At 42.8% G+C, this 14328-nt stretch overlaps 2 protein-coding genes across 6 annotated transcripts in view; both read left to right on the top strand.

Moving 5' to 3' along the window:
* The window catches only part of LOC139390584 (protocadherin alpha-C2-like), a 178852-nt gene that overhangs the window by 95872 nt on the left and 68652 nt on the right, over positions 1 to 14328 (top strand). The window contains exon 1 of one of the 5 annotated variants that reach the window (XM_071137798.1): positions 6010 to 8379. The exons of 3 other annotated variants lie outside the window; for them this stretch is intronic. In XM_071137798.1, coding sequence (XP_070993899.1) covers positions 6010 to 8379 — 2370 coding nt within the window. Of the gene's footprint in view, positions 1 to 6009; positions 8380 to 9795; positions 12166 to 14328 lie in introns of those variants that run through there. One more of the 5 variants, XM_071137797.1, reaches the window with a different exon arrangement.
* LOC139390460 (protocadherin alpha-8-like) lies at positions 1736 to 4135 on the top strand. Its single transcript, XM_071137589.1, has one exon. It carries the CDS (start codon positions 1736 to 1738, stop codon positions 4133 to 4135), a length of 2400 nt encoding a protein of 799 aa, XP_070993690.1.

The raw sequence follows: 14328 nt of genomic DNA, 5'->3' as shown, positions 1-14328 counted from the left end.
AGGTGGTGAGGGTAGGCAACAACATCTCCTCCCCGCTGATCCTCAACACTGGGGCCCCACAAGGTTGCGTTCTGAGCCCTCTCCTGTACTCCCTGTTCACCCACGACTGCGTGGCCACGCACGCCTCCAACTCAATCATCAAGTTTGCGGACGACACAACAGTGGTAGGCTTGATTACCAACAACGATGAGACGGCCTACAGGGAGGAGGTGAGGGCCCTCGGAGTGTGGTGTCAGGAAAACAACCTCACACTCAACGTCAACAAAACTAAGGAGATGATTGTGGACTTCAGGAAACAGCAGAGGGAACACCCCCCTATCCACATCGATGGAACAGTAGTGGAGAGGGTAGCAAGTTTTAAGTTCCTCGGCATACACATCACAGACAAACTGAATTGGTCCACTCACACAGACAGCATCGTGAAGAAGGCGCAGCAGCGCCTCTTCAACCTCAGGAGGCTGAAGAAATTCGGCTTGTCACCAAAAGCACTCACAAACTTCTACAGATGCACAATCGAGAGCATCCTGGCGGGCTGTATCACCGCCTGGTATGGCAACTGCACCGCCCTCAACCGTAAGGCTCTCCAGAGGGTAGTGAGGTCTGCACAACGCATCACCGGGGGCAAACTACCTGCCCTCCAGGACACCTACACCACCCGATGTCACAGGAAGGCCATAAAGATCATCAAGGACATCAACCACCCGAGCCACTGCCTGTTCACCCCGCTATCATCCAGAAGGCGAGGTCAGTACAGGTGCATCAAAGCTGGGACCGAGAGACTGAAAAACAGCTTCTATCTCAAGGCCATCAGACTGTTAAACAGCCACCACTAACACTGAGTGGCTGCTGCCAACACACTGACACTGACTCAACTCCAGCCACTTTAATAATGGGAATTGATGGGAAATGATGTAAATATATCACTAGCCACTTTAAACAATGCTACCTTATATAAATGTTACTTACCCTACATTATTCATCTCATATGCATACGTATATACTGTACTCTATATCATCGACGGTATCCTTATGTAATACATGTATCACTAGCCACATTATACTATACTATGCCACTTTGTTTACATACTCATCTCATTTGTACATACTGTACCCGATACCATCTACTGTATCTTGCCTATGCTGCTCTGTACCATCACTCATTCATATATCCTTATGTACATATTCTTTATCCCCTTACACTGTGTACAAGACAGTAGTTTTGGAATTGTTAGTTAGATTACTTGTTATTACTGCATTGTCGGAACTAGAAGCACAAGCATTTCGCTACACTCGCATTAACATCTGCTAACCATGTGTATGTGACAAATAAAATTTGATTTGATTTGATTTGATTTGATTTGATTTGATTAACATTTGAGTCAACGTTGCTCGCTGGTTTCTCCCAGTTATCTTTTAACATGTGGTTACTATCGCAATAAGTCATACTATGGTATATAAAATGAAACGAAAATAAATCAATAGTAGCACACGGTGTCGCTATAGACCACAGATCGGAGAGAAGTCATTAATATCCTAAGACTCTAATTCTCTCTCTCTCAAAAAAAAACCCAACTGCGTCAGTCACCAGTCTCGAGCGTATTGTGAAGAGAAACTCTCGAATGGTGGTGAGACGGAGAGGGCTGGGCTGTACAGGATCTCTGACATATAACGGAATATTCGAGTTTTCATGGGTACAAAACCATTACTTGGGTTCAGTTGTTTTGCCCCATTAACGATGGGTTGTCGAAGACAAAGAGAACGTGTTTGGATTCAGTGCGTCGCGTTGCTTAGTTTATTTGACTGGTCTGCAGCGCAGATCTCTTACTCCGTTTCAGAGGAGGTGGACAAAGGCACGTTTGTGGGGAATCTCGCTAAGGATTTAAACCTTAATGTTCAGGAACTGGAGTCGAGGGGTCTAAGGATTGTATCAGGACATAATAAGAGATATTTCGAGGCAAATATGAAGACAGGAATTATGTTCGTTGAGGAGAGGATAGATAGAGAGGAGCTTTGTCCAAATACGGTGAAGTGCTCCTTAAATATAGAAGCCATATTGAGCCATCCTACCCAGCTCCACCGGGTTGAAATTGATATTTTAGACATAAATGATAATGTACCATCTTTCCTCGAAAGAATACATGTACTTAATATCACCGAGGCGGCATTTCCTGGTGAGCGATATCCACTACCGATAGCGAATGACGCAGATACGGGCAGTAACTCGGCAAACAGCTACAAGCTGAGCCCAAATGAACACTTCTCCCTGGATGTACAGAGCGGTGGAGAGCAGAGTGTGTCTGCTGAGTTAGTTCTACAGAAAGCTTTAGACCGAGAGAAACAGCCCGTTATCCAGCTCACACTGACCGCTGTAGATGGAGGAAAACCTCCAAGATCCGGGACATTACTGATCACAGTAAATGTGGAAGACGTTAATGATAATGCACCTTCATTTAGCAAATCACTTTATAAGGTTAGCGTTCCTGAAAACGTTTCATCTGGTACAGCAATAATAACTCTCACCGCGACGGATCTTGACGAGGGCGTAAATGGCGAGATTATGTACTCTCTAATAGGTCGAGGTAGTTTAAGCCACTCAGATACATTTGCTATAAATTCAGATACAGGCATAATTACTGTTAAGAAAACTATGGACCATGAGGTAACTGCCGCCTATGAAATTCGGGCTGAGGCGATGGACCGAGGGCACTCCTCACGGAAAACGTATTGCAAAGTGTTAGTAGAAGTTATTGATGTCAATGACAATGTCCCTGAAATATCAGTGACGTCCCTCATGAGCCCAGTCAAAGAGGATGATGAGATAGGGACAGTGGTTGCCTTGGTGACAGTAACTGATAAAGACGGAGGTAAGAACGGACTCACTAACTGTAATATTATTGGGTCTGTCCCATTCAAATTGAAATCGAACTACAAAAACTATTATTCGTTAGTGGTCGACGGGCCTCTTGACAGAGAAAGCGCTTCTCAGTACAATGTCACCATCACAGCTACAGATGAAGGGGCCCCGCCTCTCTCCAGCACCAGCGTTATTACTGTACACGTTTCTGATGTAAATGACAACGCTCCTCGCTTCTCAGAACCCGTGATTAATGTTTATGTGAAAGAGAACAGTCCGGTAGGAGACGTCATTTACATGATGTCTGCTTTTGACCCAGATTCAGATGAAAATACAAAGATGACGTATTCGTTATTAGATAAAAGTGTTTCAATATCATCATCTGTAAATATAAACTCGGATACTGGAGATATAATCAGTCTGCAGTCTTTTAACTATGAGGAGATCAAAACTTTCCAGTTCAAAGTTCAGGCCACAGACTCTGGTGTTCCTCCACTCAGCAGCAACGTGACTGTGAACGTTTTTATCCTGGATGAGAATGACAACAGTCCTGGGATTCTCGCGCCCTATTCTGAACACGGCTCCGTTAACACTGAGAACGTTCCCTATTCTGCTGAAGCGGGCTACTTTGTGGCCAAGATCAGGGCTGTAGACGCCGACTCTGGCTACAATGCGCTGCTTTCTTATCACATCTCTGAGCCCAAGGGAACCAACCTTTTCCGAATCGGAACCAGCACCGGGGAACTAAGGACTAAGAGGAGAATGAGTGACAATGACCTGAAAACTCACCCGTTGGTCGTGTTGGTTTCTGATAACGGAGAACCCTCACTGTCAGCGACTGTGTCTATTGATGTAGTGGTGGTTGAAAGTACAGGTGAAATCCAGACTCAATTCAGAAATGTGCCGAGAAAGGAGGAGAACTTCTCTCATCTAAACCTGTATTTGTTGATCGCCATTGCCTCGGTGTCAGTGATATTTTTACTGAGCCTCATCAGTTTAATAGCTGTAAAACGCCACAGGACAGAGGACAGTTTCAGAAGGTACAGCGCCCCAATGATCACCACACACCCTGACGGAAGCTGGTCTTACTCTAAATCTACTCAGCAGTATGACGTGTGTTTCAGCTCAGACACACTGAAGAGTGACGTGGTGGTTTTCCCTGCTCCGTATCCACCTGCAGATGCAGAACTGATCAGTATTAATGGAAATGACACGTTTAACAGGACTCAGACATTACCCAACAAAGATGAGGTAAGGTCTAAATGGTCCTATTTTCTATAAAATTGTTCAGCATCTATATTCATCTATTGAACGCCTTGCATTCAAATAATATGCATTGCTCAGTTTCTCTTACTTTGAAATCAGACATCCGAAGGGTAGTCACATTGGATGTGTTTTATCTCTGCCTATTGCCTACTGCAGGGATCATCAACTAGATTCAGCCTCTGGATGATTTTGTTTCTTGATCGGACGATTTGGTCCGGTTCAAAATGAAGCAATAAGGCCTGAGGGGTGTGGTAGGTCAACATACCAAGGCTAAGGTTAGTTCTTATGCAAGACCCAACGCTAAGTGCCTGGATACAGCCCTTAGCCATGGTATATTGGCCATGTACCACAGCCCCCCAAGGTGCCGTATTGCTTTTAGAAACTGGTTACCAATGTAATTAGAGCAGTAAAAAAATTAAAAAATGTCATACCCGTGGTAGTACACGGACTGATATACCACGGCCGTCAGCCAATCAGTATTCAGGGCTTGAACCAGCCATTTATGATTGCAAATAATTTGTAGATTTCAGATTGACTGCAAGTAGCCCAAACAGATATAATGTTTGACTAAAACATAATAATTTCAAACCTTGCTTACATTTGTATGCGGTCACGTCTCTCTATTATGTGTGGGAATACTTGGGAACAGATTTCTTCAATTAAAATCACTTGGAGCTCATTTCCTGTCGTTAGTCTTTTGTGTCCAACAATGAAATTGTGAAGAAAAAAGAAAAGCTCAGAAAACTTGAGGGGACAACTAAAACCAACAGTTGGGGTACCCTGGCCTACAGGCTTGATAGAGCGAGTGTTGCTGTCCATGGTTCTGAAAGCGAGCTAAACTTCAAATCTGAAGATTCGCACCTGGTGTTTAATGCGCTATAACGCACGAATGGACTTCTATGACGCTGTACAATAGTGTTGTGCTTCAGGAATGTTTTAATATGTCACATCCCAGGAAAGTTGTATGTAGACTATTTATAAAAAATAGCCAGGAAGGTTTACAACGAATGGATAAATATACAGTTGCATCATGTTGTAGCTTGATCTTATAGGCTAAACAATTGCCATTGACATTGTAAGCTTACAAGTAGACACGGTTGAAATTGATAAATATACAGCACGGACCGTGCTGTATATTTATCAATTTCAACCGTGTCTACTTGTTTCCAAAGCTGTAATCTTACTTAGTGCTGTCCATGGTGCTGCAACCGTTCTTGCTCATTGCTGATGAGAGGCATTGTTCTTTATAGATGAATACCTGTCACTGGTGTAATGCAATAGATGCAAAGTGGAATTTACGTTAGAGAAAAGTATTTCAGTAATCTTGACAGTATCACACGATTAACCCTTTGAGCTTTGCATGTCAATGTCCATTTTGCGTCTTCACTCGTCCTTGATTGTAAGGGCTTCTTCTGTCATTGTTATCAGAACATGACAATCTGAATATTTATTTCATTAGATTAGGTTGACATTTCTTCACCTACGTTCCCTGTGTTTCGCATTGAATAGAACGTTTTCCCGTTTAACACACAGGCATTTTGGGTAGTGAATATCCAACACGATGTGGTCTACTGGAGTTTGTCTCAGTATTCTAACAAGTGAAATAGTACACATTCTTATTTTACATGAGTATGATAGACTAAGTACAACATTACACATGGTGTCGCTGTAGACCACAGAAATGAATGCAGCCGCTTATATTCTGTGACTCCTCCTCTCTGAATGAGAAAAAGACTAGCGTCATCAGTCCCGAGATCTTTGTCAAAAAACACTCGATTGGTGGTGAGACGGAAATGGCTGGGCTGTTCACGGTCTCTATAAAGGATTTTTTAGGGTTCAATGATATGTGACTATTTACTATTGGATTTATTCATCTTGTACAAGCAGCGATGGGTCGTCGAAGACAAAGGGAACGTGTTTGGATTCAGTGCGTCGCGTTGCTTTGTTTATTTGACTGGTCTGCAGCGCAGATCTCTTACTCCGTTTCAGAGGAGGTGGACAAAGGCACTTTTGTGGGGAATCTCGCTAAGGATTTAAACCTTAATGTTCAGGAACTGGAGTCGAGGGGTCTAAGGATTGTATCAGGACATAGTAAGAGGTATTTTGAGGCAAATTTGAAAACAGGGATTCTGTATGTAAACGAGAGGATAGACAGAGAGGAGCTTTGTCCGAATACGGTGAAGTGCTCTTTAAACATACAAGCCGTACTGAGCCACCCTATGCTTCTCCACCGTATTGATGTGACTATTTTAGACATCAATGACAATGCACCATCATTCCTCGAGAAATTGCATATACTCAACATAGCTGAGTCTTCCTTTCCCGGTGAGCGATATCCACTACCGATAGCGAATGACGCAGATACGGGCAGTAACTCGGTAAACAGCTACAAGCTGAGCCCGAATGAACACTTCTCCCTGGATGTACAGAGCGGTGGAGAGCAGAGTGTGTCTGCTGAGTTAGTGCTGCAGAAAGCCTTAGACCGAGAGAAACAGCCCGTTATCCAGCTCACACTGACCGCCATAGATGGAGGAAAACCCCCTAGATCAGGGACGTTACTTATAATTATCAATGTGCAAGACGTTAACGATAATATTCCAGTTTTTAACAAACAGCTGTACAAATTTCGTGTTACTGAGAACGTGCGATTTGGTACTATTATTGCAGCACTCAATGCCTCAGATTTAGATGAGGGAATTAACAGTGAAATAGAATATTCTCTTATTGGTCGCGGGAGTTTAAACCTCCCCGATGTTTTTACTGTTAACTCTGAAACTGGAGAAGTTACCGTGAAGGGGAATATAGATTACGAGATTAACTCCGCTTTTGAGATTCGTATTCAAGCTAAAGACAAAGGCACTCCGCCTCGTAGCACCCACTGTAAAGTATTAGTTGAGGTTATTGATGTCAATGACAATTCTCCAGAAATCTCAGTAACGTCACTCATGAGTCCAGTGAAAGAGGATGCTGAGACAGGGACAGTGGTCGCCTTAGTGACAGTGACAGATAAAGATAGTAGTAAAAATGGCATCACCAACTGTAAACTTACTGGGTCTGTTCCTTTTAAACTGAAGTCGAACTATAAAAACGATTATTCTTTAGTGGTTGACGGGCCTCTTGACAGAGAAAGCGCTTTTCAGTACAATGTCACTATCACGGCTACGGATGAAGGGACCCCGCCTCTCTCCAGCACCAGCGTTATTACTGTACACGTTTCTGATGTAAATGACAACGCTCCTCGTTTCTCAGAACCCGTGATCAATGTTTATGTGAAAGAGAACAGTCCGGTAGGAGACTTAATTTATACAATTTATGCATTTGATACAGATTCAGAGGAAAACTCAAAGATTGGGTATGCATTATTAGATAAAAGTAATTCAATATCATCATCCGTAAATATAAACTCGGATACTGGAGATATAATCAGTCTGCAGTCTTTTAACTATGAGGAGATCAAAACTTTCCAGTTTAAAGTTCAGGCCACAGACTCTGGTGTTCCTCCACTCAGCAGCAACGTGACTGTGAACGTTTTTATCCTGGATGAGAATGACAACAGTCCTGGGATTCTCGCGCCCTATTCTGAGCACGGCTCCGTTAACACTGAGAACGTCCCCTATTCTGCTGAAGCGGGCTACTTTGTGGCCAAGATCAGGGCTGTAGACGACGACTCTGGGTACAATGCGCTGCTTTCTTATCACATCTCTGAGCCCAAGGGAACCAACCTCTTCCGAATCGGAACCAGCACCGGGGAACTAAGGACTAAGAGGAGAATGAGTGACAATGACCTGAAAACTCACCCGTTGGTCGTGTTGGTTTCTGATAACGGAGAACCCTCACTGTCAGCGACTGTGTCTATTGATGTAGTGGTGGTTGAAAGTACAGGTGAAATCCAGACTCAATTCAGAAATGTGCCGAGAAAGGAGGAGAACTTCTCTGATCTAAACCTGTATTTGTTGATCGCCATTGCCTCGGTGTCAGTGATATTTTTACTGAGCCTCATCAGTTTAATAGCTGTAAAATGCCACAGGACAGAGGACAGTTTCAGAAGGTACAGCGCCCCAATGATCACCACACACCCTGACGGAAGCTGGTCTTACTCTAAATCTACTCAGCAGTATGACGTGTGTTTCAGCTCAGACACACTGAAGAGTGACGTAGTGGTTTTCCCCGCTCCGTATCCACCTGCAGATGCAGAACTGATCAGTATTAATGGAAATGACACGTTTAACAGAACACAAACATTACCCAACAATGAGAAGGTAAGATCTATACATAACTGGGCCGATTTTGCTTTTGAATGATCAATGTATTACTCTTTTGAACTTGCAGTCAAATAATATTGTTTTCTAAGTTCATCTTACTTTAAAAAAGTCCCTCTACTCGAGAGTTGTCAGGTTGCCTTTGTTTTGCACTGTGCGCATGGCCTCCTTGTCTAACTGAACGAGTGTTGCTGTCCATGGTTCGAAAGCGGGCTAAACTTCAGAGCTGAAGGATTCGCGCCAAGCGTTCAATGCTCTTTGACCCTCACACCTCAACTCTGAAACTCGAAGCATGTTCCACTGTATTTTTTCATTGTTTCATTGTTCCCCTCTAATCAGACTGTTTTAGACCTGGGTTCACCAGATGTGTGCAATTTATTATCAGGTAGAACAGAAACCCAGCATGCTCCGAACACCGGGTAAGTGTTGAATACCCCTGCTTTATGACATATGAATGGCTTTCTGTGACGCTGTGGTAGGGAATGGTAGTAAGTATAGTGTTGTGATAAAATAGGCAGAACCTTCTACGACGTATAGGAAATACACATCCATCATGTTACAGATTAATAATATAGGCTACTCAATTACCCGTAACATTGTCAGTTTAAAAGGTGCATACTTTATCTTCATCCATTTCAACAGTAAATATTTATTTCCAAAGTTCTACGTTGAGGAAGTGGGGAAATCTTACCTTGTGCTGTCCATGGTGCTGAACCCATTATTGCTCTCTGCTGGCGGTGAGGGTGGGCAGGCAGTGTTATTTTTAGATTAATACTTGTCACTGGTGTAATGAAAAAGATCCAACGTGGACGTTACCTTTTGATAATTGTGTATTTGCCGTCTTGACTGTATCACACTGTTAACTCCTTGAGCTTTGTACAACAGTGTGTGTCTTTGTTATGGCTTTTGTCATTGTTATCAAAACATGACTATCTGAAAATCTATTTAGTTATGTTAGGTTGACATCTCTTCAGCTACTTTCCCTGTGTTTTGCATTGAATACAATGGTTGTTCTTTCGAATGCACAGGCATTCCCCAACATGATGTGGTCTCCTGCAGTTTCTCAGAAATTCTAACAAGTCAAATAATCAGCCTGGTTACTAGAAACCCACATCGATAATATACACCCGTATTTTACGTTAGTCTTATAGACTATGTACAACATTAGCACATGGTGTCGCTATAGACCACGGAAATGAATGTAGTCGCCGATATTCTATGACTCCTCCTCTCTAAATGAGATAGAGACGAGTGTCACCAGTCCAGACCGCTTTGTGAAGGGAAACACTCGAATAGTGGTGAGACGGAGAGGGCTGGGCAGGAGGCTAGTACAGGATTTATCTTACAGATTTTGTAGGCTTGATGGATATTTGAATATATTCTACTTGAATAATTCGTTTCTTTATACAAGCAGCGATGGTTCGTCGAAGACAAAGAGAACGTGTTTGGATTCAGTGCGTCGCGTTGCTTAGTTTATTTAACTGGTCTGCAGCGCAGATCTCTTACTCCGTTTCAGAGGAGGTGGACAAAGGCACGTTTGTGGGGAATCTCGCTAAGGATTTGAACCTTAATGTTCAGGAACTGGAGTCGAGGGGTTTAAGGATTGTATCAGGACATAGTAAGAGGTATTTTGAGGCGAATTTGAAAACGGGGATTCTGTACGTTAACGAGAGGATAGACCGAGAGGAGCTTTGTCCGATTACGGTAAAGTGCTCTTTAAACATACAGGCCATATTGAATGATCCTATGCAGCTCCACCGAATACAGGTGCATATTTTAGATACAAATGACAATTCACCGATCTTCCTTGAACAATATCACACGTTTAACATTTCGGAATTATCTTCACCTGGAGATAGATATCCTTTACCGATAGGTAACGACGCAGATACGGGAAGCAACTCGGTAAATAGCTACAAGCTGAACCCGAATGAACACTTCTCCCTGGATGTACAGAGCGGTGGAGAGCAGAGTGTTTCTGCTGAGTTAGTGCTGCAGAAAGCTTTAGACCGAGAGAAACAGCCCGTTATCCAGCTCACACTGACCGCTGTAGATGGAGGAAAACCTCCTAGATCCGGGACTTCACAGATCATTGTTAACGTAATAGATGTCAATGATAACACGCCAACATTTGCTAAACCCCTTTACAAGGTCCGTGTTAATGAAAACGTATCTTTAGGGACAAAAATATTAAAGCTGGAAGCTACAGATTTAGACCAGGGTGTGAATAGTGAACTTGTTTATTCATTTAGCAAACGTGGTAGTGTTTACTCGGCCGATGTGTTTTCTATAGATCAACAAAGTGGCGAAATTACTGTAAAATCTAAATTGGATCATGAACAAAACGCAGCATATGAGCTACGTGTGCAAGCTACGGACCAAGGTCATTCACCTCGTAGTGGTTATTCTAAGGTGTTAGTTGAAGTTATTGATGTCAATGATAATGTTCCTGCGGTGTCCGTGACGTCACTCATGAGCCCTATCAAGGAGGATGCTGAGATAGGGACAGTGGTCGCCTTGGTGACAGTAACTGATATAGACGGAGGTAAAAACGGACTTACAAACTGTAAGATTGCTGGGTCTGTTCCTTTTAAACTAAAGTCAAACTACAAAAACGATTATTCCTTAGTGGTCGACGGGCCTCTTGACAGAGAAAGCGCTTCTCAGTACAATGTCACCATCACAGCTACGGATGAAGGGACCCCGCCTCTCTCCAGCACCAGCGTTATTACTGTACACGTTTCTGATGTGAATGACAACGCTCCTCGCTTCTCAGAACCCGTGATTAATGTTTATGTGAAAGAGAACAGTCCGGTAGGAGACGTCATTTGTACGATGTCTGTTTTTGACCCAGATTCAGATGAAAATGCAAAGATGACGTATTCATTATTAGAAACACGCGTTCCAATATCATCATCCGTAAATATTAACTCTGATACTGGAGATATAATCAGTCTGCAGTCTTTTAACTGTGAGGAGATCAAAACTTTCCAGTTTAAAGTTCAGGCCACAGACTCTGGTGTTCCTCCACTCAGCAGCAACGTGACTGTGAACGTTTTTATCTTGGATGAGAATGACAACAATCCTGGGATTCTCGCGCCCTATTCTGAACACGGCTCCGTTACCACTGAGAACGTTCCCTATTCTGCTGAAGCGGGCTACTTTGTGGCCAAGATCAGGGCTGTAGACGCCGACTCTGGCTACAATGCGCTGCTTTCTTATCACATCTCTGAGCCCAAGGGAACCAACCTCTTCCGAATCGGAACCAGCACCGGGGAACTAAGGACTAAGAGGAGAATGAGTGACAATGACCTGAAAACTCACCCGTTGGTCGTGTTGGTTTCTGATAACGGAGAACCCTCACTGTCAGCGACTGTGTCTATTGATGTAGTGGTGGTTGAAAGTACAGGTGAAATCCAGACTCAATTCAGAAATGTGCCGAGAAAGGAGGAGAACTTCTCTGATTTAAACCTGTATTTGTTGATCGCCATTGCCTCGGTGTCAGTGATATTTTTACTGAGCCTCATCAGTTTAATAGCTGTAAAATGCCTCAGGACAGACGACAGTTTCAGAAGATACAGCGCCCCAATGATCACCACACACCCTGACGGAAGCTGGTCTTACTCTAAATCTACTCAGCAGTATGACGTGTGTTACAGCTCAGACACACTGAAGAGTGACGTAGTGGTTTTCCCCGCTCCGTATCCACCTGCAGATGCAGAACTGATCAGTATTAACGGAAATGACACGTTTAACAGGACTCAGACATTACCCAACAAAGAGGAGGTAAGATAAGATCTATAGTTTCACTTAAACCAGAAATCCATCCTTTAATTAGCCTTTTTTGTTGCTTTGTTGTTTTTCTCAATGTCTTTGGATGAACTTGAACTTTTCTTCTCTTTCTCATTTGCATGTTCAATTAAATAATAGCTGGTTCAAGTTGGAAAAAGGCCGTACACTTTTGCTCGCTGTCAAGATAAACATATAGGCACTGCCCATGGTTCTGAAATCTGTCACCGTCTTGGCTACCTGTTTTTGCCTGCTGTTTCACGTAATGCACTGGATACGCTTTTTTTTGCCCTGACTATGTTTTGTTGCGTTTCATATGAAACATCACATACAGTGCCTTGCGAAAGTATTCGGCCCCCTTGAACTTTGCGACTTTTTGCCACATTTCAGGCTTCAAACATAAAGATATAAAACTGTATTTTTTGTGAAGAATCAACAACAAGTGGGACACAATCATGAAGTGGAACGACATTTATTGGATATTTCAAACTTTTTTAACAAATCAAAAACTGAAAAATTGGGCGTGCAAAATTATTCAGCCCCCTTAAGTTAATACTTTGTAGCGCCACCTTTTGCTGTGATTACAGCTGTAAGTCGCTTGGGGTATGTCTCTATCAGTTTTGCACATCGAGAGACTGACATTTTTTCCCATTCCTCCTTGCAAAACAGCTCGAGCTCAGTGAGGTTGGATGGAGAGCATTTGTGAACAACAGTTTTCAGTTCTTTCCACAGATTCTCGATTGGATTCAGGTCTGGACTTTGACTTGGCCATTCTAACACCTGGATATGTTTATTTTTGAACCATTCCATTGTAGATTTTGCTTTATGTTTTGGATCATTGTCTTGTTGGAAGACACATCTCCTTCCCAGTCTCAGGTCTTTTGCAGACTCCATCAGGTTTTCTTCCAGAATGGTCCTGTATTTGGCTCCATCCATCTTCCCATCAATTTTAACCATCTTCCCTGTCCCTGCTGAAGAAAAGCAGGCCCAAACCATGATGCTGCCACCACCATGTTTGACAGTGGGGTTAGTGTGTTCAGCTGTGTTGCTTTTACGCCAAACATAACGTTTTGCATTGTTGCCAAAAAGTTCAATTTTGGTTTCATCTGACCAGAGCACCTTCTTCCACATGTTTGGTGTGTCTCCCAGGTGGCTTGTGGCAAACTTTAAACGACACTTTTTATGGATATCTTTAAGAAATGTCTTTCTTCTTGCCACTCTTCCATAAAGGCCAGATTTGTGCAATATACGACTGATTGTTGTCCTATGGACAGAGTCTCCCACCTCAGCTGTAGATCTCTGCAGTTCATCCAGAGTGATCATGGGCCTCTTGGCTGCATCTCTGATCAGTCTTCTCCTTGTATGAGCTGAAAGTTTAGAGGGACGGCCAGGTCTTGGTAGATTTGCAGTGGTCTGATACTCCTTCCATTTCAATATTATCGCTTGCACAGTGCTCCTTGGGATGTTTAAAGCTTGGGAAATCTTTTTGTATCCAAATCTGTGTTTAAACTTCTTCACAACAGTATCTCGGACCTGCCTGGTGTGTTCCTTGTTCTTCATGATGCTCTCTGCGCTTTTAACGGACCTCTGAGACTATCACAGTGCAGGTGCATTTATACAGAGACTTGATTACACACAGGTGGATTGTATTTATCATCATTAGTCATTTAGGTCAACATTGGATCATTCAGAGATCCTCACTGAACTTCTGGAGAGAGTTTGCTGCACTGAAAGTAAAGGGGCTGAATAATTTTGCACGCCCAATTTTTCAGTTTTTGATTTGTTAAAAACGTTTGAAATATCCAATAAATGTCGTTCCACTTCATGATTGTGTCCCACTTGTTGTTGATTCTTCACAAAAAAATACAGTTTTATATCTTTATGTTTGAAGCCTGAAATGTGGCAAAAGGTCGCAAAGTTCAAGGGGGCCGAATACTTTCGCAAGGCACTGTACATGCTGCTCAGAAGTGATGGTCGTCATGCTTCTATTTACTATTTTTCTATTGAATTATATCTGTATTTCTCCTTTGAACTCCTAGCAGTAAAATCATATTATTTTATAATTTACTCTTTCCTTGAAAACAGCCCCCCACTCGAGATTTGTTACATTGGATTTGTTTTGACCAGTGCGTTTGGCCTCCTGGCTTGATTGAGCTAGTG

The sequence above is a fragment of the Oncorhynchus clarkii genome, chromosome 31 (genome assembly GCF_045791955.1).
Source record: "Oncorhynchus clarkii lewisi isolate Uvic-CL-2024 chromosome 31, UVic_Ocla_1.0, whole genome shotgun sequence".
Taxonomy (NCBI): domain Eukaryota; kingdom Metazoa; phylum Chordata; class Actinopteri; order Salmoniformes; family Salmonidae; genus Oncorhynchus; species Oncorhynchus clarkii.
This window is presented reverse-complemented; position numbering and strand designations above follow the sequence as displayed.